Genomic DNA, 27,971 nt, shown 5'->3' on the forward strand with positions numbered 1-27,971 from the left:
GAGGGAAGGAAAGAGGGAGGGAAGGAGGGGGCATTGTCCTCTCTGCCCCACACACCGCTGTGTGTGTGTGTGTGTGTGCGCGTGCGCGCGCGAGAAAGCGGCGATGATGGATGCGCCAATGGAGAGACGGACAGATGCTTGGGCGGATCTAAACGCCGCAGACGGCACCACCGCGTGCGCGCACACTCGCCCGGAGATCCGCGGGGGGAAAACGCCAGAGAATCCCGGACGCGGAGAAGACCAACCGACCACTGACCAGCGCCACAATCTTGACGGGATTATACTACTACGCTCAACTTTTTTTTCATCTCTGCGGGGGAATATCAGGACCCATAAAAAATGTTAAAAAAAAACTTTTTTTTTAAATAATCCTCTAATTGCATCCTCAAAAAAGTGAAGAATTCCCTGGGAAGACGCGTACATCACCCCCCCCCCTTCTTTCAATTCATAAGAACTGAAAAAAAATCAAGAAATAAAAAGGAGAGATAGGCACGGCATGCATGGGGGTGCTTTGATGGACCCCCTGTTCCTCACATAACCTTCTTCCTCCTCCTCTTCTTCCTCGTTGGGATTTTTACGGGGTTGGGCGCACCTGGACGACGACGCCAGCTCACGCACGCACGAGCGCACGCCGCTTAAGTCTTCCTTTCAAGTAAGTGCGCGTGCGCGACAACGTTGTGTGGGGAGGTGGGGTGGCGAGGGGTGAGTGACAGAGCGGCGTTACGTGCCGCCCATCATCAGCCTCGCGGAGGTTCAAGTGTGGAGGCGCTTCCACGCCGCCACCGCCGCCACCGCCCCCCCTCCTCCTCCTCCTCCCCCCTTTTTACTCCCCGTTTACTGTTTATTTTCTCCCCTTTTTTGGCGCACTTTTGACTGACGCCCGTCGTTTGATTGTGTCCCCTCAAGCACGCTTGTTGCGGGAGATCGCGGAAGGGCGGGAGGGGAAGCGCTTCTTCACCGCCGTTGCCGCTACCGCCGCCGTTGCCGAGACCGCCACCGCCGCGGCCAGTCCGGGGGAAGGGAAAGCCAAGGAAGGGGACGCCGATTTGGCCAACGTTGATCATCCTCCTCCTCCTCCAGCGACAGCGTCTCTTCGCTAGTGTTTTTTTTTCTTCCCTTTTTTGTTGTTGTGTGGCTGACACGCACACGACGAGCGCACGCCGTTCCACCGATGCGGGAGTCCCGAAGCGGGGAGCGAACGCCGACGCCCTGGGGGTGTTAGCCCGCGGGAAGCCTCCCATCCGCGGGGCCGCAGAGGAAGCGCCGCCACCGCCGACATGCCGCGGAGGAAGCAGCAAGCGCCGCGGCGCGCCGCAGGTACGAACGGGCTAACTGCCTCACTCTCTCTCTCTTCTTTACAGTCTTCATTTTCATCTTGGCTACTTTTTTTTTGTCATTTCTTGGGCAAAGCTGGCAAAAACTTGGTCTGTTTGGGTTTCTGTGTGCTTTTTTTTTGTAGTTTAGTGGCGTTTTAGTGTGGCAAAATGAAACATTTAAGTGTTGTTTGAAGGGGGATTTGAAATGATAAGATGATTTGATGTATTCAGTCCACTAGAATCGGCTCTTGTTGGTCGTTTGGTGATATTTTTCCAGTGGTTTGGATGTTGTTTGAAGGAGAATATTCCATTTTGTAGTAACTTTTGCCTCAGGCAAAGAAAGAGTCCAGTTTAGGGAGAAAAATTGGGCATCTTTAAAATAGTCCGAATTGAGGTATAAAGAGGAAAGCTTGGTTAGTATGTCGTTAAAAAGACGAGAGAGTCGTTCGTGGCTGTCCGAGGTTGGAGACACAAAAAAAAGGGCTTTGAATCCGTCTTGAAATCTCCTTCATCGGAGCGAGCGAGCGAGTGGAGTCTTCTTTCCGTTTCCGCCACAGCGAGCTGGCATTCGGAGTTTACGAGCATTTGGGAGCCGACAAATGAGCCAAAAATGATCCGATTGGCTTCGCAAGACTGAACGCCGTCTGCCGTCGTTTGCCCGCACCGTTCACTTTGGGGACAACTTTTTTGCGGCAAATTCCTGCGCCGTGTTGTGAAGACTCCACGTGAACTTTAGCGTCCAAAAAAATAGACGGGGAAAAAGTTGACAAATTTGACTTTTCCGTTCGTAAAGAAGAGCCGTTTTGACATTGACTCAGTGACCGTTCGTCTGAGATTGAATGGTGTATTTTCTTAAGGTTGTTGGTGTGATTTACGGGAAAGGAATTAGGTGTAGTGGCTCCCATAAAAAAAGATGGAAAAATGACTTCTTATTTGTTTTGAAGTTGCAAAAGCTTCTTTTTTCGGCTCTTTTTTTCGGCTCTTTTTCGGCTCTTTCTTCAGCGTTAATCACATTTCTGTGGGTAGTCGTGCGATTCCAAATAAACTTAAAGCCTTCCTCATAAAATATTCTATCCATTGGACAACTTGAGACAAAATGAAAGGTCAACTCTGGTGAAGTCATCATTTTCAGGGTCTTTTTCCCCCAAGAAAAAAAAAATCTGGCTTGCGAGCCATATTGCCTATAAAAGCACGTCATCTGATTTAGTGGCGCGTCTTTTTATTTGAAAAATCCCCTTTTCCCCCTTAAAGCTGACATCACGCAGATCTTTTACGTTCTCGCCGATCGCTCAACTTTGGCCTTCGTACGTCACCCCCGAGCTCGTAAAATGCGGGTGTTCGTATCGGCAACATTTTCCTTTTAAAAACGAGTTGCTAATTCTCCCGGCTTTTACATTCTCGCTCGTTATAGCTTTTAAAAAATGTCAATTTCTAATTTCACCAGTAAGCGCGTGATGACATCATCACCGGGTAACTAATTTTAGTCTTTTTAGCCAAATACGCCAATCAATTTTTTGCTTTCACGCATTGTCGTTAATTAAAAATAATGAATGCACGGATTACAATTGCAAAATACAGTCCATCCATTTAAAAAAAAAAAATACATATACATATTTTTCTATCTGTCTTTAAAGCCCACGCCCAACGCCACACGTCATTCCATATGCGCAAAGACGGCGACTCGACGCCACACGTAAAGAAACGCTCGCATTTGACGGTGAGTCGCGTATTAAAGCTCGCTTTAAGGAGACTTTGTTTCATCTTTGATTTAATTGTCTGCCCTCTGACAGCCACATTCATCAGTGGCCTTAATGGTCAATCACGCACACTCACGTACACGCGCACGCAAAACCCCGGCCGGGCTGGCCTCGCTCGATGGCGCCGTTTTAGGGCTAATGGACGCCGTGAGACAGGTGGAAGGACGGACGCATGGACATATTAAGATTATATTAAGACAGTTGAAGAAAAAGTCGAGTGGCTAAAATGTTTCTCGTACGGTTTAAAATGCGCTTTTAGCGTAAACAGCGCCCTCTATCGGCCATTGCAAGTTCGGTGTTGATGCTAGCAGGTGAGCGGAGATTAATATGCACCCATCAAAAGAGCCACGAATATATAAAGTATACTTTGAGGGATGTCCCTATGCCGATTTTGTCTCTTACGATACCTTTTTTTTAATGTTACGATACATATTTTTAAACCAGTAAAAATACAAGTGTGTAAATTGCCTGACTTTAAGTGTGAGCTATGATTGGTTGTCCTTTGACTCATGGTGCCCAGTGATTGGCTGGCCAGTGATTCAGGTTCATTCCCAGAGTTGGCTGGGATGTGTTCCAGCACCCTTCGCAACCTTTGTGAGGATAGAAGTAAAAATAATACAAAAAAAATAATGGTGGCGGATTAGCGGTTAGCGCGTCAACAAAGTTTTGCAGTCAAGGTCTCGTCAAGTGGAGTTTCTGTGTTCTCCCTGGGCTAGAGTGGGTTTTCTCCGGGTACTCCGCTTTCCTCTCACATCCCCCAAAAACATGCATGCTAGGCTACATGTATGCCAAATTGTCCTAGGTGCTACGGTTTTACCCCCAAATCCCTGATACATGCTTGCTAAGCTAATTGTGAATTAGCCCTAGCAATGGGTGATTAGCTGCCATTGGCCACAGTTAGCTGGGATAGACTCCAGCACCCCCTATAGTCATGGTGAGGATAAGTGGTTGAATGACTGCTGGAAATACTACGTTTACAAACAACGCAATTGGCCGTTACTATGACGAGTTTACAAAGATATCATTGGCTTCTACGTCTTCTCTAGCCCTGAACTAAAGGACGACGGTTGTGGGGAGCCGTGTTTGTTTACAAACTAGAAATGGACCTTTTTCCGAGTAGATCCTTTTTTTTCTCTTTTTGGTCCGCTTGGGTTTCCCGTGGTAAAACAATATTTGGTCAGGAAGTGCGGCGCGACGACAGGTTGATTGCGTTGCGAGGGAGTCCAATGGAGTCGGGGACGGGACGGGAGGGACGGGACGAGACGGGACGGCGAGGTGATTGTCCTTGATTGCGCATTTGAACGCTCTTGTGGAGGATCAGTGTGGCGCCAGTCAACCATCAAGCGACTTAAAACGGAGATGGGCTGGAAAATCAGGTGAAAGGTTGCCAGAAAACTCCAATGCCACAAACTCCGCCCCCTTCCTTTAGTCACCAAGAAACTAATCAGAAAAGTAGCCTTCCAAAAGCTAAACATTAGCCTAACTTGATTCGGACTTTCAAGGGACGTTTTTTGCGCTACCGTTTTTGGATTTTGATGGCTGGTGTGTTGTGTCGGTGGTCACATGACAGTCTTCCCTCGATTATTGCGAATTGACTACTCTACGATTTTTTTCAGCTATTAAACGTATATTTTTAAGTACATAAAAATGTGAAAATCTACGCTAAAACTCTGACTTGGACTCAGCACTGAACAAAAAAAAAGTTACAATAGGGGTGACCCTACTTGGCGATTTTTCAATTATCGCGGCCATGTTTATTTACATCACAGTTGTCAAAGTGGCGGCCCGGGGGCCAAATCTGGCACGCCGCATCATTTTGTGCGGCCCGAGAAAGTCAATCATGAGTGGCGACTTTCTGTTTTAAGATGAAATTAAAAGTGTAAAGATGTATGTTAAATTTCCTGATTTTTTCCCCCTTTTAAATAAATCATTGTCATTTTTTAATATTTTTCCCGTGTTTTTAGTTCAAAAATAATTTTGTAAAATCTAAAAAATATTTTAAAAATACCTCAAATAAACATTGTTTTAGATCTATAAAAAACTGAATATTCAGGATTTTAATAATAATAATTTATACAAAAAAACAAACAAAAAAGTTAAATATTCAATTTAAAATGATCCAGCCCACATAAAATCAAGTTTACGTTAACGCGGCCCGTGAACCAACCCGAGTCCGACAACCTAGGTCCAACCAACAAATCAACTCCATGACTGTAATTTCAAAATAAAATACAGCATGCAACGATAGGATTTTTCCACATTTACCATTTCCTAACAGTAAATGAACCCGGAATATTTCCCACATTATCACCAGAATTAGAGTACTTTTCTCCCAAATTTTGAGGTGGGCGACCGGACGTATCCGGTTAGGTCCCCAGTCTAGATAGACGACCAAGGCAAAGCAGCTGATTTCTGTGATTTGTGTTAGCGTGAGCGCTAAAGCGCGGCAGTAGCGCCAGATTAATCACGCTGCATGCACGTTAGCGTTAGCGCTCGTATCGGAGCGGAAATGCAGTGGCCCGTTTTCAAAACACGCACACACACACACACAGACTTTTTTTGAGTCTTTAAATAGTGCCTTGTAGAAGTACATTAAGGGCCGGCCAGCCTCTCTCCGTTGCTCCAACGTGTTGTTTAATTTGCGCGGCGCGTCGGCGCCGGCGGCCGCTAATGAAACACGTAAACATAATGAAGCTAATTAACCTTGTTTAAAGCAGCTTGGGATAATTATTGTCTTAATTAACAGAGTGAAAATGCCTTGAAAAGCACCACCTATTTTTTTCTTTTCTTTTTTTTTTGCTTTAACGAGCAACGCGGCTGCTTTTACAATTGGCCGTGATGTCATTAAAACATACGCGGGTGCCATTTTCCTCTGATTATAACAAGCATGTTTTTGCGCAAGTGTATGTGTGTGTGTGTGTGTGCTAATGTAGCTTCGATTCCGAGGAATATTTGTCAAGAAACTATGTAGTCATACTAGATTTCCAGAAATATTTAGGCTGGAATTTAATACTACTGTGGTAACAATTTTATAAACCATTAAAATAATAAAATATATATATATATATATATATATATATATATATATATATATATATATATATAAATACATATAGTGTCGATAGAGAAAGGGTGTCAGGCTCACGGACCACTTTAATGTCAACTCGATTTAATTTTAGATATAATATTTAGTTTTTTTTTATTATAAATGGATTAAATGAACTGGATTAAAAGCCCTGAATTTTCCGTTTTTTTTAGATCTAAAACAATGTTTATTTTAGCTTAATTTTAATATATATTTTATGATTTTACAAAATTATTTTTGAAGTAAAAACACAGAAAAAATGGATTAAAAAATCACAATAAATGATTTAAAAGGGAGAAAATCAGGAAATGTAATATACATTTATATCAATCATCTAAATTTGATCCTAAAACAGAAAGTCGGCACTAATGATTGACTTTTCCGGGCCGCACTAAATGATCCGGTGGTCCAGATTTGGCCCCCGGGCCGCCACTTTGACACCTGTGGTGTACAGTTTTGGGGGTGGCTACGCTGGAGAGTTTTAGCTTGTAGCGCTACTTGATGCTAATTGAATATCAATTCCAAAGTAAAGTGAACGGACATTTTACTCATATATCAAAGGGCCCATATACTATAAGGACTCATCGCCCAGAGCGCTAGCGACTAGCGTAGCATCCCAAGTCAAGGCGAAACTTTCCAACGGGACGAGGGCGCTCGGTTTGGGAATGACGGCCGTCTCTTTTCGACACATTTGGCGCATCCCCGTACTCGTCCGTCTTCCCTTCTCTTTTCCCGGAGGATAAGTGGCTGCCGATTTGAAGCACGCCCACCCCGGCACCCCCGGTACCCCCGCGCGGAATCTTGCGTGGCGGCGCCCATTACGTTGACAGCTGTCAATTAGAGGCGGTCGGGTCGGCCTTGGTTACACGTTATCGCCGGCGCTTGATGCCGTCATTTGCTCTTCTTCCAAAAGTCAATAGCTGACACATCAGCACTTATTCCTTAAATTGGCAAGAAGTACCCCCCCCTCCCCCTCGTAACCCCCTCCTTTAACCCACCCGTAAAATAAGGAAAGTGAAAAGAAGGGATTGTATCGAGTAAACAAGTGAAAGCTAGAAAATGGCGTCGGAGGTAAACAAAGTATTTGGGGTTTTCACCCTATGATTAGCTTGGGATCGATAATATAGTGGTGTCCGTTAAAGTGCCTGATTAAAAATGCTTTGTGGTCTGACCACCCAAAAACGTTGGAGGTGCCATGACGGTTTTTAGCTCTTGTAGTTTAGTTTGAATATTTTAAAAATGCAAGAGTATCTTAACGGTAAATGTTTTGTTGCTTTTTGGTGTTACTTTAATCAATACTAATGACATTTATTTTTGGATATAATGATTAAGCCTGGTATGCGGCTCTATAAGACGACGGTATTACAGGTTTTTGTTTTTTGTACAGATGTACTTAGAAGAGCAATACACAATACAACTGTTTCAAATTGTACCAATACGTTTTGAAAATTTAATTGAAAAATGAAGCCAGAAAATTTTAAATCCTTAAAAAAATAAACAGAAAAGCCTGAAAAGAAATAAATAGTAATTCAAAAAATCTTTACATTCGTGATATATTTTTAAATAATATAATTTCCCAATTTGTCTGTCATTTAATGTTTTTGGGATTGTTTCGTATCTTTCAAACTAATGATCTAAAAATAGGACTTTTGTGAACAAACTGCCTGTCCAAAATTAGTGAAAATGGAATTAGTAAAAGACAAATTCAGGCACCAAAGGGTCAAACAACCTAAAAAAAATCCTTATTTTTAAAAAGGTGATTATTAAAAACTAATTTAAAAAAACAAAAATCAGATGGCTACCAGCCTCTGACTTGAAATGGTTTGGACGCCTATCCCTGTCAATCGAGGGCGACGAGTTGATTAGTGTGTGTTTGCGTTGTGCGTGCGGTGTGAGTGCGTGTGTGTGTGTTTTGTGTGTGATGAATAACATGGCGTAATCAGAGCTCGCCTTGGCTGACATCCTTCTCAAGATGACAGCGGCTTCCTACTCTCTCACACACACACACACACACACACTTGACACAAAAGCCCCGCCTCCTGGTTTTATGTTGTGATCACTTTCAGATGCTTTCTAGCGTCAATATTGTTGTGAGGAAACTAAACAGCAGGAAGTGGACTTTCCAGTACCACTACTACTACGACAGAGGCACATTTTCAAGTCCTGATTTGATTTCCTCGCAAAATGTCACAACGCCGCCTCATCCTTGGCATCAAGGCGCTATTAGTGAATTGAGTCAATTATGCCACCTGACATTTGGATGGAAAATCTAGATGGTATTAAAAGGTGGCTAAAAGTCTCAATATGATAGCATTTACGCTACCGATATGCCAATGATTCAATTGAATTTAATGCCTTTATTGTCACAAGTGGAATAAGATTTAAAGCTTCACTTTTAAGTACACACGCAAAGAAGTAGTCTGAAAAAGATTCATATACAGGATTTCAGATTCAGGTTGGTTTGCGAGCCGCGTTAACGTCAACTCCGACCATTTTATTTTATTTATTTTTACTTTTATGAATGGATTAAAAGAACTGGATTAAAAGGCGTGGATATTCTGTTTTTATAGATCTAAAACAATGTTATTTTAGCTTTTTTTTATATATATATTTTTAGATTTCACAAAATTATTTTTGGACTAAAAACTGAAAAAATTGATAAAAAAAATAGAATTTATGATCTAAAAGGAAACCAAATTTTTCTTTAATTATTTTCCATATTAAAGTGGAAAACTGAAAATATTTTTATATAGCTCTCATCATTGACTTTCCCGGGCCGCACGAAATGATGCGGCGGGCCAAATTTGGCCCGCGGGTCCCCACTTTGACACCTGTACAGACTAACGTGATGGAAACAACAACTAAATATATTTCTATTCGAGTTATACACTGGATTATGAGCTGTTAAGCCAAATAGTTGACCAAATGTTGCCATTGTTGACCCATGTTTTGGGACATTTTCTGCCACCGTCGACGAAGCTAACATCTGCAGTGAGCAGGACACACACACACACACTTACACACTTACGCACATACGCACACACACATGTGGCGCCCCCTTTGGTCCACCCCACACATTCCCTTCCCTTCCCCCTCTCTCAGTTTCATTAGCTGACTGGCAGGGTGGCACTTTTCAAGCTCATTAGCGGGCCAGGATTTATGGCGCGGTGGAGGAAAAGAAGGAAAAGGCATCTGTCAATAATGGCGGGGGGGCGAGGGAGGGAGGGAGGGAGGGAAGGAGGGAAGGAGGGAGGGAGGAAGCCAGCGCCAAGTGGCGAGCGGCGACGCCGCCTTTGAAAGCTCATTAGCTATGCGCTTATCAGGCATAAAGATCAAAAACATTAGTCAGCCCTCCACACACACCCGCCCAGCTACGTTAATTAGCCACGGGCGCTGGCGGAAACAAGGGGCGGGGGGGATTTTTAGCGGGGTGGGGGGGCTTTTAGCGGGTGTGAGCCTTTGGAGGGATGGCCTCGGGTGGCGGTATTCCGCGTCTGATCCCCCTCCTTCCGTAGGTTTGGCTTCGGGTTGTCCGCTTTCGGGCTAAATGGCAACAATAGGCAGGCAAGGTGATTGGTTGTTTGCGTCATTGGTTGGCTAATGATTGGCTGGAGGGTCATTGGGGGTAGGCTCCAGCACCCTCGCCATCTTTAGGGTTAGGGTTGCCACGTTCAACCATTTTTTTCATTGGAAATGTGGCGATATTTCCAAATACGTTTGTTAATTTGAGGACTTTATGGGTCAATTCCTATTGATTTTCACCAAAAAATATTAAAAGTAAAAAGGGCATATTTTTTTGGGTGGCAATGATAGCCAAAGCCGGCCGGCCGAATGAATGACTCGGCACTATTGGCCCGAGTTTTAGAAGGGAGGGCGGTGGTGGTTAGCGCCACGTTGCCAAAAACTCTGCGTTTCCTTCCCGTCGTCCGTCACGGACGTGTGCTGACACGTGTCATTCATCAAAGTGTGTGTATGTGAGTGTGTGTGTGTGTGTGTGTGTGTGTGTGTGTGTGTGTGTGTGTGTGTGTGTGTGTTTGAGAGGATGTGAAGCAGACGGAAAGGCGGGATTACACCGTTGGCAGCGCTCCATTTCCCCTCTGGACCGTCACATTGTAACACAATTAAGCACGTTGCACCACAGACCTTTTATTAACAACATGTGCTAGCCCGCTAGCGAGCGAGCTAGCTAGCCGGCTAATAAGACGCAGAGCTAAAGCGCATGTTTCAAAACTGCCGGAATCTCTTATTGGATGGACGGACTGTGGTATATGTCCAATTTATTTGGACTTGGGGGCGTTGAAACGTGATCACTTGATGCCGGATGTCTCCGTTTAAACGGATTTAGATTTGAGCATGTTTAACCTATTGAGTTTTATGGTTATTTTTTTTTACATTGAACATGAATTGGGAGAATGTGTAAGTACGGAAAAGCATATTGGAAAGAGAGAAATAAAATTGGGAAAATCTTAAATAATCTTATCATCACAAGGGTCGCGGGGGTGCTGGAGCCAATCCTAGATGTCTTAAGGCCAAAGGTGGGGGAAAACCACAATTGTTTGCAGGGCATTTAGCCTTTTTTTCTTATTTTTTAATCATTTGGTTTTAGACTATTCCTGTATTTTATTTTCAATTTAATCTGTACTTTTTTTAACTAATATATTTTTATGTACTACTCTTTGCGAGTGTATCTGATACAATTTTTATACAACATATTGATTTTATTTTGATCTATTTTGCTTTCAATACTTGTCATATGACATAAAAAAAATGCAAACTACATCGGAAACGATCACAGAAACACACGTGACAATTTTAAGGGAAACCTTGTTGTAATGCGGCCACTTCATCCAGATTTACACTCTACTACACTTACCTGCCCAGAAGCAAACTTTTTAGTAAGCTTGTTGGAACGCGGCCATTTTATCCGGACAGATTTACTCTTTTTTTCTAAGCTTGCTGGCCCGGAAGCTAACTTTTTAACTTTTCTTGTTCTCCTCACTCCACTCTGATCTTTCATTTCCTCTCTTTGTCCTGACCCTGACTTTTTATGCTTCCTGCCTCTACACACACACACGCTAAGTGTGCTAGCTCAGGTTACAGCTGTGTGTAGCCGTCCAGTCTAAATAATAGCTGGGTGATGAATGGCAAGGCCACATTCATATCCATCAACAGGCTTTTTTTTATTTTTTTGGGGCATCCATCTTGTGTGAGGCCTCCTTTTGAATGGGGGGGAGTTTTGTCATTGCGACTGACTCACGCCAATAGTCAGGGGAGGAAAGCGCTACCGCAGAACCTCCGTGTCAAAGTTTTCCTCACATTTTTGATCAATTGAGGCAGTGCTGGAACACTGGGACCAACTTCTCCTTCAGTCGGTCGCTCACTTGCAAGTGAAGGTCAATAAACAAATGGCGGGCCTTCGGGGGGGGGGGACTACTTTCAGACAAATAAGGCGTTTTTGAACCATTTGGACATACGAGTGCAACACTAGGCCAACGTCCAGGGTGACGGAATAAAGCTACAAATGGAAGTTTTCCTACAATTATAAATGCAAGACTGGCTCCAGTCATTCTAAGGCACTGGTGTCAAAGTGGCGGCCCGTGGGCCAAATGTGGCCCGCCGCATCATTTTGAGCGGGCCGGGAAAATATATCATACTGTTTTTGGATCAAATTCAAATGATTCAAAAGATTGTAGATGGATATTATATCTACTGATTTCCCCCTTTTAAATCAATCATTGTCATTTTTAATCCGTTTTTTCTGTGTTTTTAGTGCAAAAGTCATTGTGTAAAATCTAAAAATATATTTAAAAAAAAAAAAGGTAAAATAAGCATTGTTTTTAGATCTATAAAAAACGGAATATTCAAGGCTTTTGATCCAATTCTTTTAATCCATTTATTTTAAACAATCTAAATATTACATCTAAAATGATTACATTTTCTGATTTCCCCCCTTTTAAATCAAAAATTGTCATTTTTAATCCATTTTTTCTGTGTTTTTAGTTCAAAAGTCATTTTGTGAAATCGTAAAATATATTTAAAAAAAACCTCAAATAAACTTGGCAGCTACAAAAAGTGGATGGCGATTTATTACCCACAGTGAATTATTTATAGATTTGACGGCGGCTCGGTCGGGATGAACTCGGGTCGGAGGGAAAACTACAAGTTATGTCAAAGCAAGTCAAACGGCGGCGATACGTATGTAAATCAGGTTGTAAATCACATAGATTTGATGGGCTGGTAAAACGGGAAATGTCTGTCGGGGATGATGTTTTGGGATGGACTTGATTCTACTCAAATAAACTGAAAAATAGATGAATAAAAAAAGAGATTTGTTCTTGAATCAGAACAAAAAAAGAATACAGCTTCAGTCAACCATCTATCCTAGCTTAGCATAGCCTAGCCTAACCTAACCTAAGAGTTTTGGTCCCACTGATTTTGAGTTTGACCTGATGACCTTTGACCTTATGCGAGCCAACTCTCCCAAATATTCAACAATTTTTCTCTTGAAATCAAACATAACAGCTGTACTGTAAATATGAATGCAATGTGCCATCAAAGCAATGCCAAAAAATCCTTTGTGACCTCTGACCTTTCCACTTACTGTAAACATTAAGTTTAATAATCTTTATCCCTTTATCCAGTTAAGTAGTGTATTCAATTTTGACCAAAAACATCCATACAATCTACCTATCACAAAATTCCTCTTCTGACCTCTGTGACCTTTGACCTTATGACCCCCTCACCCAAACTATGAAATGCCCTCTTCTACATCCTGCAATTTTAGTTCAACAACGTCAATAAACCAATTTTTTCAATTATTAGCGGATTATTAATGGTATCCCAACTGGAATTTGCGTTTGGGCTACAATTCCAGTCTAAAACATTTGGGTAAAAACGCACACATGCCAGCCATATATTACAATTACACACCCGCGCCACGTTAGCATATCGCGGGAGATAGCGTTTAGGCGCTTTTTTTTCCTTGCGTACGTACACATATCCAACCCCCTTCTGATTTACGGCGACCGGTCCGTCGGCCGGCGCTCATCCATCAGCGAGGAGGGGGTTGCTAGGCGATGGCCGTGGCGACGGCAGCTGTTTGCTTTTTTTGACGGCCACGGAAGGGGCCGTCAGTCAGCGCTTTTCACCTGCAACCCCATAATTAATCAAACGGCGGGAGGAAGATAATTAAAAAGATAGGGCCCGGGTTAAGGCGCTCCCGTTTGGGTCCGTCCGCGCTCTCTCGGCGCCTCGGAAATGTTGACGACGGCAGACGCGGCGAGCCGGCGGGGACGGCGCGGGCTGCTGATAAAAAAAAGAAGAGGTGGCGTGGCGCTCCTTCATTAGCGCCGTGTCAAGAGAGAAAATAGCGGGCAAAAGAGCCGGAGCTTGTTCGCCGATGACCGACCACTCCATCAAAGCGCCGCTTTTGGACTCGTAGTGAACGGATTTTGATTCAAACTGGGCGCGTTAGCTTACGTGGGCGTTAGCTTAGGTGAGCGATATCTTAGGTGGGCGTTAGCTTAGGTAGCCGTTAGCTTAGGTGGGCGTTAGCTTAGGTTAGATATAGTTCACATGTGCGGTAGCTTAAATGCATGGTAGCTACGTCAAAAACGTGAAAATATCAAGTTTTTAGAGAATAAATAGCCAAGGACTAAACCACGACGGGGGAAAAAAAATAGAAGTAAATGTCAACGTTTTGGGAGGGCCTACATTTTATGCCACTTTTTTCTACTTTGTTTTAAAACGTGTTGTTTCGCGTAAAATTGAACTGTGCCCTACTTTTGATAGTTGTGGACACATCGAGGCTATTCAGTAGCTTGTCTATGGAGTTTCCCATGATGTGTTAGCATTAAGCTAGTCAGGTCGGAAAATGTATCAAATGTCAATCACGTGGAGCGTTACCGTGACAACCAGTGTGGCCTCATGTCATCTTTGGACACGCGTTTGGACCACTTTGGTTATTTATGATCTATTGTTTGAATGTTTTATCATTGGAATGGATTTTATATGTTTTTGGATTTCTATTATTTATGAAAGCTCAATTTACGCCAACTTGACCCAATTTTTTATTCTTATTTTATGCGATCAGAGTTTTGATTAAACTCTTTCTCTACCAATTTAGTAACTTTTTTATGAGTTTGATTGAAAGTGTATTCATTTTTTTATTGAATTAACAGGTTTGAGACGTTACACGATAATTTTGTGGCGACCTTGTGCGTAAAAATCTAGCTAACATTTAAAAAAAAGACAATATTGATCCTAAAACAACGCTGTATGTGTGTGGTATGCTAGCATTTTTTGTCTTTTTTTATGAGTTTAATAAATCACCTTTGTTGTCAATCAAGCGGCGGAGAATACTTGGATGCGGCTGAGGAAGGCGTGATGGATTATAAATCATTCCAGATTAAATTAAAAGATAATGCGCAAATTTAATGGTTTGTGTTTTGCATTCTAAATTGCCTCCCAGCGCCCCGGACTTTATTGCCTTTTTTTATTTTATTTTTTTTTTGTTCTTTTCCTCTATAACGTTTCATAACGTTGCACTTTTTCTCCCATTTTATGGCTCACAATCTCCGCTCGGATGCCCGGATGGGCGCATTACGATATATATTCATATATATGAATGTAATATAGGCACGTAATTGCATGTTTGATTAGATGGTGATCATCTGCTAGGCTTCATTGCACCCCCCCAAAAAATAGGGGGCGGGGCTATCTCTGATCTCTGCCGAGGAACACAAATCCTCATTAACCTCTCGGGTGCCATCGACGACCGTAGCCATGGTTATTTTGCCATCGATTGAAAGGAGTAGAGCACTGGTGTCAAAGTAGGGGATCGGGGGCCAAATGTGGCCCGTGGCATCATTTTGTGGGGCCCGAGAAAGTAAATTGTGAGTGCCGACTTTGTGTTTCAGGATAACATTAAAATGACAGACTTATATTAAATGTCCTGATTTTCCCCCTTTTAAATCCATAATTGTCATGTTTTAATCCATTTTTTTCTGTATTTTTAGTTCAAAAATCATTTTGTCAAATCTAAAAATATGAAAAAAAGCTAAAATAAAAAGATTTATTAAAAGACGGAATATTCAGGATTTTTAATCCAGTTCTTTTGATCCATTTTAAAAAAAAAAATTATAGTAATTTTTTAATCATTTTTTTCAGTTTTTAGTTCAAGAATCATTTTGTAAAATCTAAAAATATATTTTAAAAAGCTAAAAAAATCTATAAAAATTGAATATTTTTAATCCACTTCATTTAATCCATTTTTAAAAAAAATCTAAATATTATTGTAATTTTTTATTTTTTTGTCTAATAATTTTGTAAAATATAAAAATATGTATTAAAAAAGCTAAAATAAACATTGTTTTAGACCTATAAAAACGGAATATTCCGGGTTTTTAATCCAGTTCATTTAATCCATTTATAAAAATCGAAAATGTAAATATTCTATCTAAAATGGTCCAGCCTAGGTGAAAGCGAGTTGATGTTATTGCGGGCCGCGAACCAACCTGAGTTTGACACCCTTGCTGTAAATAATAACGGCAAAGTTTTTCTAATCTCTGGTAATTGAAGCAAATGGCTTTTCTCGCCGCGGCGGCGGCGGCGGACTTGTCGCACGCACGTAACATTCATTTTTATTTACGAGGCGGGCTGAGCGGCGTAATGAGTGAGGAGGCAGGCTTAATTGAAACGGCCAGGGTGTTCGTTGGAGAAGGCATTAGAGGCCGGCCGCCCCGTGTATTAATTGACAGACAGGAAGTGCCGTCTCCGAGGTTGATCCAACTAATTTATGACTTCTGAAAGCGCCGCCGCCGCAACGTGCTTCATTAATTTCAAATTTACTTTAATTTCAAGCTGTTGCCCCTTGAGAGGAAGAAGAAGGTGGCCAGTTATCTTTCCGCGTCCCCCCCCCCGCCATCCATCCCCGCAGAACAAACAGTGCCCAATGCCCAAGTGCCAAAATAAAGGGAGGCGTTAGCATTGCTTGTAGCTCTCTCATATCGTGATTGACAGCTCCGCTTATGCAATTGACGATCTTTTCTTGGCTTCTAACAACGGTTCTTCTCCGTTTCCCCCCCTAGCGTACGTCCCCGAAGACGAGAAGGACGCGGCGCTACTGGACGAGGACCTGGACGGCGAGGACTCGGCACAGGAAGGGGAGGAGACTCCCACCAAATTCCCCCGCCGGGACGTCAACGAGTCGGGATCGGCGCCCGATTCCCACCGGTCGCCCGGCGTGGCCGACTTCTCGGGGCAGGAGATGGACAGCGAGTCGCACCTGAGCGAATCCAGCGACAGAATGTCGGATTTCGAGAGCCTCCCTCTCAAAGCGGAGGAGGACCTCCTCCTTTTCAAGGACCCCGACGGCGGTCTGTCCCTGTCCGGGGCGCTCAGGGACAACGCGGCCACCCCTGGGATCGGCGACGAGGCGGCGGTGGTGGTCTCCGCCTCGGCCTTTCCCGCCGGCTCTGTGGCCGACAGCCTGGAGAAGATGAAGGCTATCTACACTTCCTTTTTGAGCAACTCCTACTGGTCCACGCTGAACCTGAACCTAAGCCAAGCACCCCAGGAGAAACCCCCTCGCAGCCACAGTAGTAGCAGTAGTAGCAGCAGCAGCAGTAGCAGCAGCTGCGGTAGCGCCGGCTACGACTGGCACCAAACGGCGGTCAACAAGAGCCTCCAGCAGGCCTCGCAGAACCGACTCATCCTGGGCCAGCACCCGGCCGGACTCCCGCCGGCGCTGTCGGGCGAGGCCGGCCTGTTCAGCACGGTGCAGCTCTACCGGCAGAGCTCCAAACTCTACGGCTCCATCTTCACCGGCGCCAGCAAGTTCCGCTGCAAGGACTGCAGCGGGGCCTACGACACCCTGGTGGAGCTGACGGTGCACATGAACGAGACGGGCCACTATCGGGACGACAACCACGAGGTGGACGGCGAGGGCGCCCGCCGCTGGTCCAAGCCCAGGAAACGCTCCCTGCTGGAGATGGAGGGCAAGGAGGACGCCCAGAAGGTCCTCAAGTGTATGTACTGCGGCCACTCCTTCGAGTCCCTCCAGGACTTGAGCGTCCACATGATCAAGACCAAACACTACCAGAAAGTGCCTCTGAAGGAGCCCGTGACCCCGGTGGCGGCCAAGATCATCTCGGCTCGGAAGAGGGGCGCCGCGGAGCTGGAGGTGCCCAGCTCGCCGGACTCCAACGGAGGGGCCACGCCCAAGCCGGGCTGCCCGGCCGACGCCAACGAGCTCCCGCAGAGGGCGGCCCACCCCTACGTCACCCCCAACAACCGCTACGGGCACCAGAACGGCGCCAGCTACGCCTGGCAGTTCGAGTCGCGCAAGTCGCAGATCCTCAAGTGCATGGAGTGCGGCTCCTCCCACGACACGCTGCAGGAGCTGACCGCCCACATGATGGTCACGGGACACTTCATCAAGGTCACCAACTCGGCCATCAAGAGGGGAAAACCCACGTTGGAGACGCCCAGTCCGGCGCCCCCGCCCTGCGTGGAGGAGAAGGTGCAGTCGGTGCCCCTGGCCGCCACCGCCTTCTCGCCGCCGCCCGCCCCTGTCCCTCCCCCGACCGCCGTCTCGCCCGAAGTGGTGGACATTAAAAAGGAAGAGAAGGAGGAGGAGTGCACGAAAGAATCCTTCCTCAACAATAACTGCAACAGGACGCCGGGCGGCGGCGGCGGCGAAGACGAGACGGAGGAAAAGTTTGACGTCTCGTCAAAGTACAGCTATCTGACCGAGGAGGATCTGGACGCCAGTCCCAAAGGAGGTCTGGACATCCTCAAGTCCCTGGAGAACACGGTCACCTCCGCCATCCACAAAGCCCAGAACGGAACCCCCAGTTGGGGCGGCTACCCCAGCATCCACGCCGCCTACCAGCTCCCCAACATCATGAAGCTCTCCCTGGGGAACGCCGCAAAGAACTCGGCTCTCAAGTACGCCTTCCCCGGGGCGGAGATGGTGTCGCCCGGCGGCAAGACCCAGACGATGGCGTCCCCTCCCAGTCGCCAAACGTCACCCGTGTCCAAGAACAACTTCCACGCCATGGAGGAGCTGGTCAAGAAGGTGACGGAGAAGGTGGCCAAAGTGGAAGAGAAGCTGAGGGAGCCGGGCGGCGGGGTACGGCCGTCCTCGGCCAGAACCACGCCCTCGCCGTGCCAGAGCGAGGCGGGGGATTCCCGGCGAGGGGATTCCCCCAGAGTCGGGAAGAGCCCCGACATTCCCGACGGGGCCAACGGGGACGCCGAAGAGGAACCGTCGGAGAGCGTCGCCGAGTTGCCGGCGGCGTCGCCCCAGTCCGGCTCCCTGGGTGGCGGCACGGCCATCATCACGGACCACCCGCCCCCAGAGCAGCCCTTCGTCAACCCTCTGAGCGCCTTGCAGTCGGTGATGAACGCCCACCTGGGCAAGGCGGCCAAGCCCGCCCTGCCCTCCCTGGACCCCATGAGCATGCTCTTCAAGATGAGCAACAGCCTGGCCGAGAAGGCGGCGGTGGCGGCCTCCACGCCGCCCTCCTCCCAGCTGAAGAAATCCGCCAGCGAGCACCCGGATCGCTACTTCTACCGGGCCAACCCGATGGGCAACGACCAACCCATGGACCTGACCAAGGGCAAGCACGGCGAGAAGAACGCCTCCTCCCCGCCCGCCGTGGCCGTAACCAGGGCCTCGGCCGCCGTGGCCTCCTTCATGTCCTCGTCGCCCCCGAAAGAGAACGCCCTGTCGGACATCTCCGACATGTTGAGGAACCTGACGGAGAAGCAGGCCCTGAAGAAGGCCCCCACGTCGGGGGGCCTGTCGGAGGTGGAGGGCGCCACCCAGGACGAGGCGGAGGAGGTGTCGCCGGCCCAGAAGCGCAAGGGGCGGCAGTCCAACTGGAACCCGCGCCACCTCCTGATCCTGCAGGCCCAGTTCGCCTCCAGCCTGAGACAGACGGCGGACGGCAAGTTCATGATGTCGGACTTGAGCCCGCAGGAGCGAATGCACGTCTCGCGCTTCACGGGACTCTCCATGACCACCATTTCCCACTGGTTGGCTAACGTCAAATACCAGTTGCGGCGGACGGGCGGCACCAAGTTCCTCAAGAACCTGGACTCGGGACATCCCGTCTTCTTCTGCAGCGACTGCGCCTCGCAGATCCGTTCCCCGTCCACCTACGTGGGCCACCTGGAGGCCCACCTGGGCTTCCGCCTGAGGGACCTAGCCAAGCTTTCGGGGGAGCGTCTCCTGGGCCCCGTGTCCCAGCAGCGTCTCCACCGGGGACTCTCCGACAAACTCCTGGCCCACTTGCACCCTTCCGGGCGTCCGCTGCCCTCGTCCCTGCCGTCCTTCCCCGTGGCCCTGCCCTCGTCCCTACCCGCCCCGGACTCGGCGGCCGCGTCCCCCGACGAGGACGAGGGGGGCGGCGCGGCCGCCCGGCGTTGCAAACTGTGCAACCGGACTTTTGCCAGCAAGCACGCGGTCAAACTGCACCTGAGCAAGACTCACGGGAAATCCCCCGAGGACCACGTCTTGTACGTCTGCGAACTGGACTAGCGGTTAGCGCGGGGGAACTCTGGTAAAAAGGACACGTTTTTCGGAGGGCGAGACAAAGTTTTAAAGAAGAAAAACTACGAACGAACTGCTGGGGATTGGGTGTAAATGAAGTTTTTTTTCAACATCGAGACCACGTGAAAAGCTGCATGCATCGCCAAAAAATGACATCCATTTATCTCGGTTATTATTATTTTTTTAAATCAATGCATTACGACCGCACTGAAAAACATACAAATGAAAGAAAATTTTTTTTCTATAATTTCACATGTTTCTTTTAGTACTAAATAACTGTATACTTGACTGTAAAGTAATTGCTATCATGGCTAACTCATTCATTCATTCATTCGCTACCACACTCTCACTTTAAATGGCTACTGCAAATCAACTAGTACAAAAATTCCACACCAATATGGCCTCCCTGAAGCCATGTTGATAGAGGCAACGTTCCTATTGACATTAAAATGAAGTCATAAAGAGCTTATTTCCAAACTGATAACGTGCTGTTTACTTATTGGCTGCCATTGGCAACACTACAATTAGTCCAATCGTCATTAACTAAACGGTGAATTTCTGGGGCTGTATTTTTAAGGGGATGTGCGTAGTTGGCGGCCATCTTGGGTGGGGCAACAAAAGTGTTTGGAAAGTAAATCTTAAAAAGTACTCGTTACCTCTTAACACACCGATCATTCTATTTTGGCCTAACACCAGTATGTTGACATATTCATATTATTTAAATGCATCATCGATTATTATTTTGAAGTAATTTTTGAATATTTTAAAACGTTTTTTCTATATTTTTTTAGGTGCTATTATGATTCCGATTACGATTGTAGTTATAATTTATTTATTTGAATTTTATAGTTGAATTTTGGGGGTAAAAAAAAGGTAAAATTATATTATATGAAAAATAACTTTTTGGGGGTTTGTTTTTTGTTTGTTTGTTTGTTTTCAGTGTTGCCATGGTGTCGTAGGTCAATGATAGCACTTAAAATGCAAAAATTTAAGATCTTAGAATGCAAAAATTACAAGTCAAGCCCCGCCTCCTCTCATATTTCATATTGTGTGTCATATTTCTCATCTCTACCGTTAAAAAACTGGAAAAAATTGTTTGTTCAGCGACCTCTTTTTCTTCAGGTCTATGTAAAATATGTACATATCATATGTAAAGGTAAAAAAAACAATTCCTGTCTAAATTATACATCATTTCTATATTTTTTAATTTAAAAATGAAGAATGACTGCTGGTGCACAAAGACATTAACCACATTGTTTTGCACAACTTTTTTTCTTTTCTATGCGTGTTATCTAATCATATGAAAAAGCGGTAACGATAAAAAGTGTTGAAAAATTATAAATGCAATTTTTTGTTTTGATAATTTTAAACAAAAAACATGTCCTATTATTTATAAGCACTATTTTTGGGGGGGTTTTAAACTCGGCCAAAGCAGCTTTATCTTTGTGTGTGTTGGGGGGGTTTGGCTAAGCGGTAACCATGGTTACCAAGGGGTTATTTTTCTCCCCCTTTTGGTTAAGTGACGTGTAAATGATAAAGTGTAAAATAGGAAGCATGTGAAGAGCACACGTGCGCGCGCGCTGTCTTTTAATGTTGTTGTACTTGACGATGAAAACATTCATGTTGTTGTTATTCTTCTGATCATCACCACTATTACCATCATAACCATCTTTTTTACTGCGACATTAAAAAAGAAAAAAAGCTACCTGTGTTTTCCCGCGACGTTGCTTTTATTCCGTGCCAAACGTCACGCGGCGGCGCTGGAGGGGGGCGGGGCCTCCTCCCCGTGTGGAGGACTTCATTTGCGGTGACAAGGTGTCACGCTGCGTGGAAATGTCAGCCGTCATATTTAAAGCTCTCGTTAGCCTCAGAGAAAAGAGGAGCCCACTTTTTCCTTTTCAAGCTGTGGACGTCAAAGGAAAGGGTTTGTTAGGAAAAATTATAATAATAAAACAGACACTAAAATCAGAGCGTCTTAACAAATAAGAGTTAAACGCAAGTAGACGTCCAATCCATTTAGAGCATGGAATTCATATTCTTTCAACCATTTTTATTTATTCTATTTTAGGGTTTATGCTTGATATCATATTTAGATTTTTTTAAATAAATGGATTAAAAGAACATATCTTTTTAGACGAGTAAAAACCATGCAAAAAATATTGGAACCAGCAATAATAAATTCCTATATGACATGATGATCTGTTACTATAGTCTTCTATTGGCTCCAAAATAAATCTACCAATTATGCTAAAATGAGACTGTGAGGCGATACCATGGTCAGCACATCCGCTTCGCAGTTCTGGGATCGAGAGTTCGATCCCGGTGTGTTCCTGTGTGGCTCAGAAAATGGATGCAGAAAAGGACACAATCGCAAAGATCGATGTTTACATTTATGTATTTACTCGAAAAAATATGAAATGCTGAAAGAATAATTTCCAAACGCAACGTAAATAAGTTTTGTTGACAAAACGTTCCATTATTATATCGTAACATAGCATTAGCTAAAACCAAAACATGAGTACAGGAATCGCTCAAATAGCGCAGTTAATGTAGACCGGACAATCGCCAAATTGTGAAGTAGGGTTACCCAAATCGTAGCTTGTTTCTCTTCGTTGCGCCATAAGTGAAGACGCAATAATCGAGAGATTACTGTAATTGATGATTTTCCGTTTGTGCTTATTTTTTCCCTCGAAGAATCGACTACTGAAAAGGAAACCATTTGAAAAACATTAGCTTATATTTAGCTTCATTTTTGTACGCGTCACCAGTCGGAAAAAGGCTCACAAAATCTGAAAATTCTCTTTATCCACAAGGAAATGCGATTTTAGGCGCCTAAAGTTGTATTCCACTAACGAAAATCACACAGAATTACGTCCTGCAATTCTATTTCGACTTGGAATGGCAAACCAATCAGACCAAAGCATGGAAGGACAGGAGGAAGAATGTCGGATTTAACGGACACGTGGAGGAACCGTGTCTCTTTTTGACTTTTGACGGCGCTCGCCTTTGTGGCCGCACAATGGCATTGTGGGAAAAAGAAGGCCGACGATATGCTCACCCAGATAGCTTTCCGTCCCAGGTACGCCACGGCGGGAATACAAGCACCCGCCTCACAATGGGAGCATCCGCCATGACTAAATAACGGCCATCCGTACAAGGCGCCGCACAAAGACGGGAGGCGTCGTCTTCAAATCGCCAAACCTGCGCAAACACAAAAATAAATACGTTTTAGGAAAGTGGATTCGTAACCGGCGGCGACAATAGGACAGGCACATTTATTTGGGTGGTGCAATTTCAAACTTTACATCACATGAAAAAAAAAATCTGCAAGATCCTGCGCCGGCTAGGACAAGGGTGTCAAAGTGGCGGCCCGGGGGCCAAATCTGGCCCGCCACATCATTTTGTGCGGCCCGAGAAAGTCAATCATGAGTGCCGAATTTCTGTTTTAGAATAAAATTCAAATGAAAAGTATAGATGTATCTTGAATTTCATAATTTTCCCCCTTTTAAATCAATAATTGTAATTTTTTAATATTTTTTTTTAGTTTTTAGTTCAAAAATCATTTTGTAAAATCTAAAAATATATTTAAAAAAAGCTAACATAAACATTGTTTTAGATCTATAAAAAACAGAATATTCAGGGCTTTTAATCATGTTATTCTAATCCATTTATATAAATAAAAAAATGTAAATATTATATCTAAAATGGTCCGGCCCAAAAAAAATGTTGAAGTTAAAGCAGCCCGCGAACCAACCCGAGTCTGACACCCTTGCGGTGTCAAATACAATCAAAAAATAAAATAAAAACATAAATAGGCAAAACAATGAATCAAATCCAGTCAAAAAAAAACACTAATGCTACTTCCATATAATCCAATACAGAGGAAAGACTCCCCGAGAATTTAAACCCAATCTATATACGGCCGTAGCGCATCTCGAGAAAATGCTAGTGAAAGAATAAAAGCGAGCTGATTTGAAAATCCAATCAAAGGAAGTGTCTCCATATTTTAGGTCCACCCGAGAAGAACATTTGCATAAAAAGATCATATGTGGACTATTTGCATAGCGGGCCGCTGTGATGTCATCTCTCGCCTGAGCGATGACATCTCGCCTCCTCTAGGCGCCCTCTGTGCACTTATCACTCCCCCCACAAACACACACCAATCTCCAATAAGCATTAATATGGGTTATTATGGTTCAAATATCAAATTAATATTGAACTTGGGACCCATCAAAGACATCAAATCCATTTCAACTTTCTTCAATGGCTGGCGTCCAATCGGATTGGACTGTGGTGGCTGGCCATGGAATGTCATAGTTATTTTCTATAAGTCCTTAAAAATAATTTATTTACCCTTTTGATGTATTTTTTGTTGTTTTTTTAACTTTAATGTTTTAAAAGGGGAAATTTAATATACATCTATAATTTTGATCCTAAAACCAAAAGTCGGCGCTCATCATTCATAATTTTTGAACTAAAAACACAGAAAAAAATGGATTAAAAAATGACTGATTGATTTCAAAGAGGGGAAAATCAGGAAATTTAATATAAATCCATACTCCATTTTAATATGATCCTAAAAGAGAAAGTTGGCACACAGTCGGAAAGTTGATTAACTTTCCCGGACCGCACAAAATGATGCGGCGGACCACATCTGGCCCCCGGGCCGCCACTTTGACACCGGTGATCTAGCAGGAAATATTTAATCATTCCTTTTCCAAACCGCTGGTCCTCACAAGGGTCGTAGGGAGTGCTAGAGCTTATCCCAGCTCACTACAGGCACCAGGAGGGGTGCCGTACCTGAATCGGTAGCGTAAAAACAATTACAAATTGATCCGCCAAAGTGCTTTGGTGAGCACAAAAAAGGCATTCTGGCACGCCGGGGTGTCGTATTCGTGGCGAGGCTCGCGGCTTATTAGGAAAGTGAGTTGCGGCTTTGACAGTGACGTGCGCTGACGTGCGGACTGACAAGCGCTCTTCCTTCCTCTCGTGTCCCGCGTGTCAGCACGGCGGCGCGTCACTTTGGGTGGCGTGTCTGCGTCTGCCTGCGTCTGCCGCTCCGAGATCGCCTCCCATTAGCGTTAAACACTTTGAGTGATTTGGAGGAAAATCCAAATCAATTTGCGGCGGGCGCACGCTCGCTCGCTCGCTCCAGCTCGGACTACGGCGCCGTCCCCCCCGGGGCCGGCCGGGCCCGCTTGTCTCTTCCCCTCGTTGACGTTTTGACACGCCGTGTCCACCAATGGCCGGCGTTCGGAAACGGAACCCCGCCGATTGGAGCACCTGGTCGGGTTCCGTTGGCGGGAAACGAAGGGAATCGATCCGCGTTCGTTGGTTTGACCGCATTTAGGCGTCGCCGTGGCGGTCCAAGGGTGGCGAGTCAAAGGCTGTGGCGACGCCCGGGGCTGGCGGCTCATTTACACGGCCCCGGAATGTTCCGATTGGATGAGAAGTGACAGCAGCAAAGACGGGAAAAGTGCCAATCAAAGTTCTGGCAACGGGACTGACGGAAAGAGGACACGGACTTTAGCCACGTAAAGTTGGACTCGTCGACTGCCAATGAGGATTTCAGATGTCCAATCAGGCCACTCTATTCATCCTTCTGTTGTGAAATGAGGTCATCAGGTTTCTAATAAATTTCATTTATAAATGGAGCTTTTCTATAGTTTTTTTCCCACAAATACTTCATTGCAATATTCTGTCATCGTTAAAAATCTAGAAATACAGACTATTTTGACATTATTGAAACAAACCTTGAAGAAAAAAAGGTCAATGTCCAACAAATAACTAAATTAGCTCAATTGATTGACTTTGGCTCATAAATATTACATCACAGGTGTCAAAGTGTCGGTCCGGGGGCCAAATCTGACCCGCCGCCTCATTTTGTGCGGACCGAGAAAGTCAATGAATGCCAACTTTCTGTTTTCGGATCAAATTCAAATGAAGATTATTGATGTATATTATATTTCCTAATTTTCCCCTTTTTAAATCAATAATTGCAATTTTTATCAGGGTTTGCAAAACGCACCTCCGCATTTGTGCCACGCAAAGATTAAATGTGACGTTTAGCTGCTGCTCTTATTAACCGCCACTCATTTGCTATCATCACTGATACCTGCAATGAAGCCTCCGTGCACGTACGTGCCGGCGTGCGTGAGCACCAGCCGCGTGTCCGTGATGTCGGGAAAGCGCCATGGAGACGAGGTGGTCTCGCGTAGCCCACGGCGTTGGCCGTTCTCCTCGACATTTGGAGTGGTCCTCCGCCACGGGCGACTGCAAACACATAAACAGCAATTGAACCTTGTGGAATTTATTGCCCGTCATCTTAAATGGCTCAGAAAAGCCAGTCAAATCCCTTTTTTATGGAAGTGAGTGTAGCTGGCGGACATCTTGGGTAGGGCGAGCAGCGCTTAAAAGCGGCATCTCGTAAAACTTACTTTTGGGCCGCTATTTTTTAATCCTTCCCGATACCGACAATGTTATTTTAGTGCTGTAACGGGAAGGCTTTAGGCCAAGGATGTCAGACTCGGGTTGGTTCGCGGGCCGTTTTAACTCGATTTGATATGGACTGGACCATTTTAGATAGAATATTTAATTCTTTTTTTATAAATGGATTAAAAGAACTGGATGGAAAGGCCTGAATATTCAATATACAATGTTTATTTTACCTTTTTTGTATATTTTTAGATTTTACAAAATATTTTTTCAACTAAAAACACCAAAAAATTATTAAAAAATTACAAATATTGATTTAAAAGGGGGGAAATCAGGAAATTTGATACAAATCTATACTCTTCATTCGAATCTGATCCTAAAACAGAAAGTCAGCACATGACTTACTTTCTCGGGCCGCACAAAGTTATGTGGCGGGCCATATTTGGTCCCCGGGCCGCCGCTTTGACACACGTGAATTATAAATTGAATAAAAAGCAGTCTTATTTTATTTTCATTAAACTCCTTTACATATACTCATTGACTAGCAACAGCATAACAATGTTATATAAATAATTTAGAGTCTTATAATACTTTAAAAGTGTTAAAACGACCAATGAATACATTTATTTCTACCTTAAAATCTCATTATACTTGTATAATGACAATAATAGCATTCAATTCAATTCAAATTCTGGGCATCTCAAGGAATTACATTTAAAAATATGAACTGTATATGGCAACTCGGCAGTTGAGTGGTTTTCCCGTCGGGCTCGCTGTTATGGGGTCGAGGGTTCGATCTCAGGGTACAAGTAGGTCAGAAGAATTAATGAATGAGTTTATGGCTGTCACGGTCAAAACAAGGTTCCCGTCCTGGATGTACCCCGGGGTGAAACCCCCAGGACCATCCCTAATTTCCGCCCCTCGTAAAGCCTGACGTGGTGATTGATTAGCCTCGAAAAGAGACAATATTCCGCCGACATCCATATCAATAAAGCCTCTCGGCTTTGCCTTTTGTTTCTCTGGCAAGACGCGCCGAGGAAAATCTATAGACAATTGATGGCGTCTGAGAGAACGGCTCTATCGGAGTATATCAAATCAACGTATCGGAGAAAGGAAAGTTTGCCCGGTGAATTAGAGACTGTTGTTGCTCTAACTTAAGCAGAGGTGTCATTAAAGGACTGCGAAAGGGGGGGCAATTTTAAGTATGAGTTTCATCATGGAGGAAAAACTGAAATCTATAGTAAACACACATAGCCTATATATTACATACCTACATTTTCTAAAGGTGACAATTTGCCCAGCAATGCTTTGCTAACGATGTTAGCATAGGGTACCATGGGTTTCAATGGTTTGGGCTTAGCGATTAGCACGGCTGCTGAGCACGCCCCCCGAAGAAAGTACTTTTCGACATAATGAACGCTTTTTGAAATGAAGGAATGTTTTTCACTCACCCAACAAATGTTCAAAACACTGTTGAGAAGGGCTATGTCTTGTTTTTTTCGCCACAGTTTTATCTTTATCGCGTTCCCGGACATCTTTGTTTGTATGAATACGTGCTATCCACCATTGCCGCCATGCTGAAAGAACGTGGTTTCGTACGTAACCTGATTAGGTTGCAGGTGGCAACGTTTCGTAAAAGAATATCTAACGGTGTATCTTATTGGTCAAATTTAGCCTGGACAGGCTAAAAAAAATGCCTAAAATGTAAATTTAACACTAGTATATGTTTAAAATATTTTAAATGGGATAACTAGCAAGAAGAGAACAAGTAGTTCGCTGTCACCAATCCCCCTGGTTCAAATGGTTTGCCCCTGTCACTG

The 27,971-nt window shown here is 44.6% G+C and overlaps 1 protein-coding gene and 2 long non-coding RNA genes across 3 annotated transcripts; 1 reads left to right on the forward strand and 2 right to left on the reverse strand.

The window, feature by feature from the left end:
- The first annotated feature begins 421 nt into the window (after positions 1-421).
- Positions 422-19,895, forward strand: tshz3b (teashirt zinc finger homeobox 3b). Its single transcript, XM_077714114.1, has 3 exons — positions 422-652; positions 907-1,317; positions 16,247-19,895. The coding sequence occupies exons 2-3, from the start codon at positions 1,278-1,280 to the stop codon at positions 19,702-19,704; spliced, it is 3,498 nt and encodes a 1,165-aa protein (XP_077570240.1). The 5' UTR covers positions 422-652; positions 907-1,277; the 3' UTR covers positions 19,705-19,895.
- Positions 19,896-21,210: 1,315 nt separating this feature from the next.
- LOC144194473 (uncharacterized) lies at positions 21,211-22,863 on the reverse strand. Its single transcript, XR_013325894.1, has 2 exons — positions 22,775-22,863; positions 21,211-21,619 (listed from the first exon to the last, which is right to left on the reverse strand). It is a non-coding gene; the product is annotated as an uncharacterized LOC144194473 (long non-coding RNA).
- Positions 22,864-22,866: 3 nt separating this feature from the next.
- On the reverse strand, positions 22,867-27,739 carry LOC144194474 (uncharacterized). Its single transcript, XR_013325895.1, has 3 exons — positions 27,603-27,739; positions 25,832-25,989; positions 22,867-22,917 (listed from the first exon to the last, which is right to left on the reverse strand). It is a non-coding gene; the product is annotated as an uncharacterized LOC144194474 (long non-coding RNA).
- Positions 27,740-27,971: the final 232 nt, after the last annotated feature.

This window comes from Stigmatopora nigra, chromosome 3 (assembly GCF_051989575.1).
Source record: "Stigmatopora nigra isolate UIUO_SnigA chromosome 3, RoL_Snig_1.1, whole genome shotgun sequence".
Taxonomy (NCBI): domain Eukaryota; kingdom Metazoa; phylum Chordata; class Actinopteri; order Syngnathiformes; family Syngnathidae; genus Stigmatopora; species Stigmatopora nigra.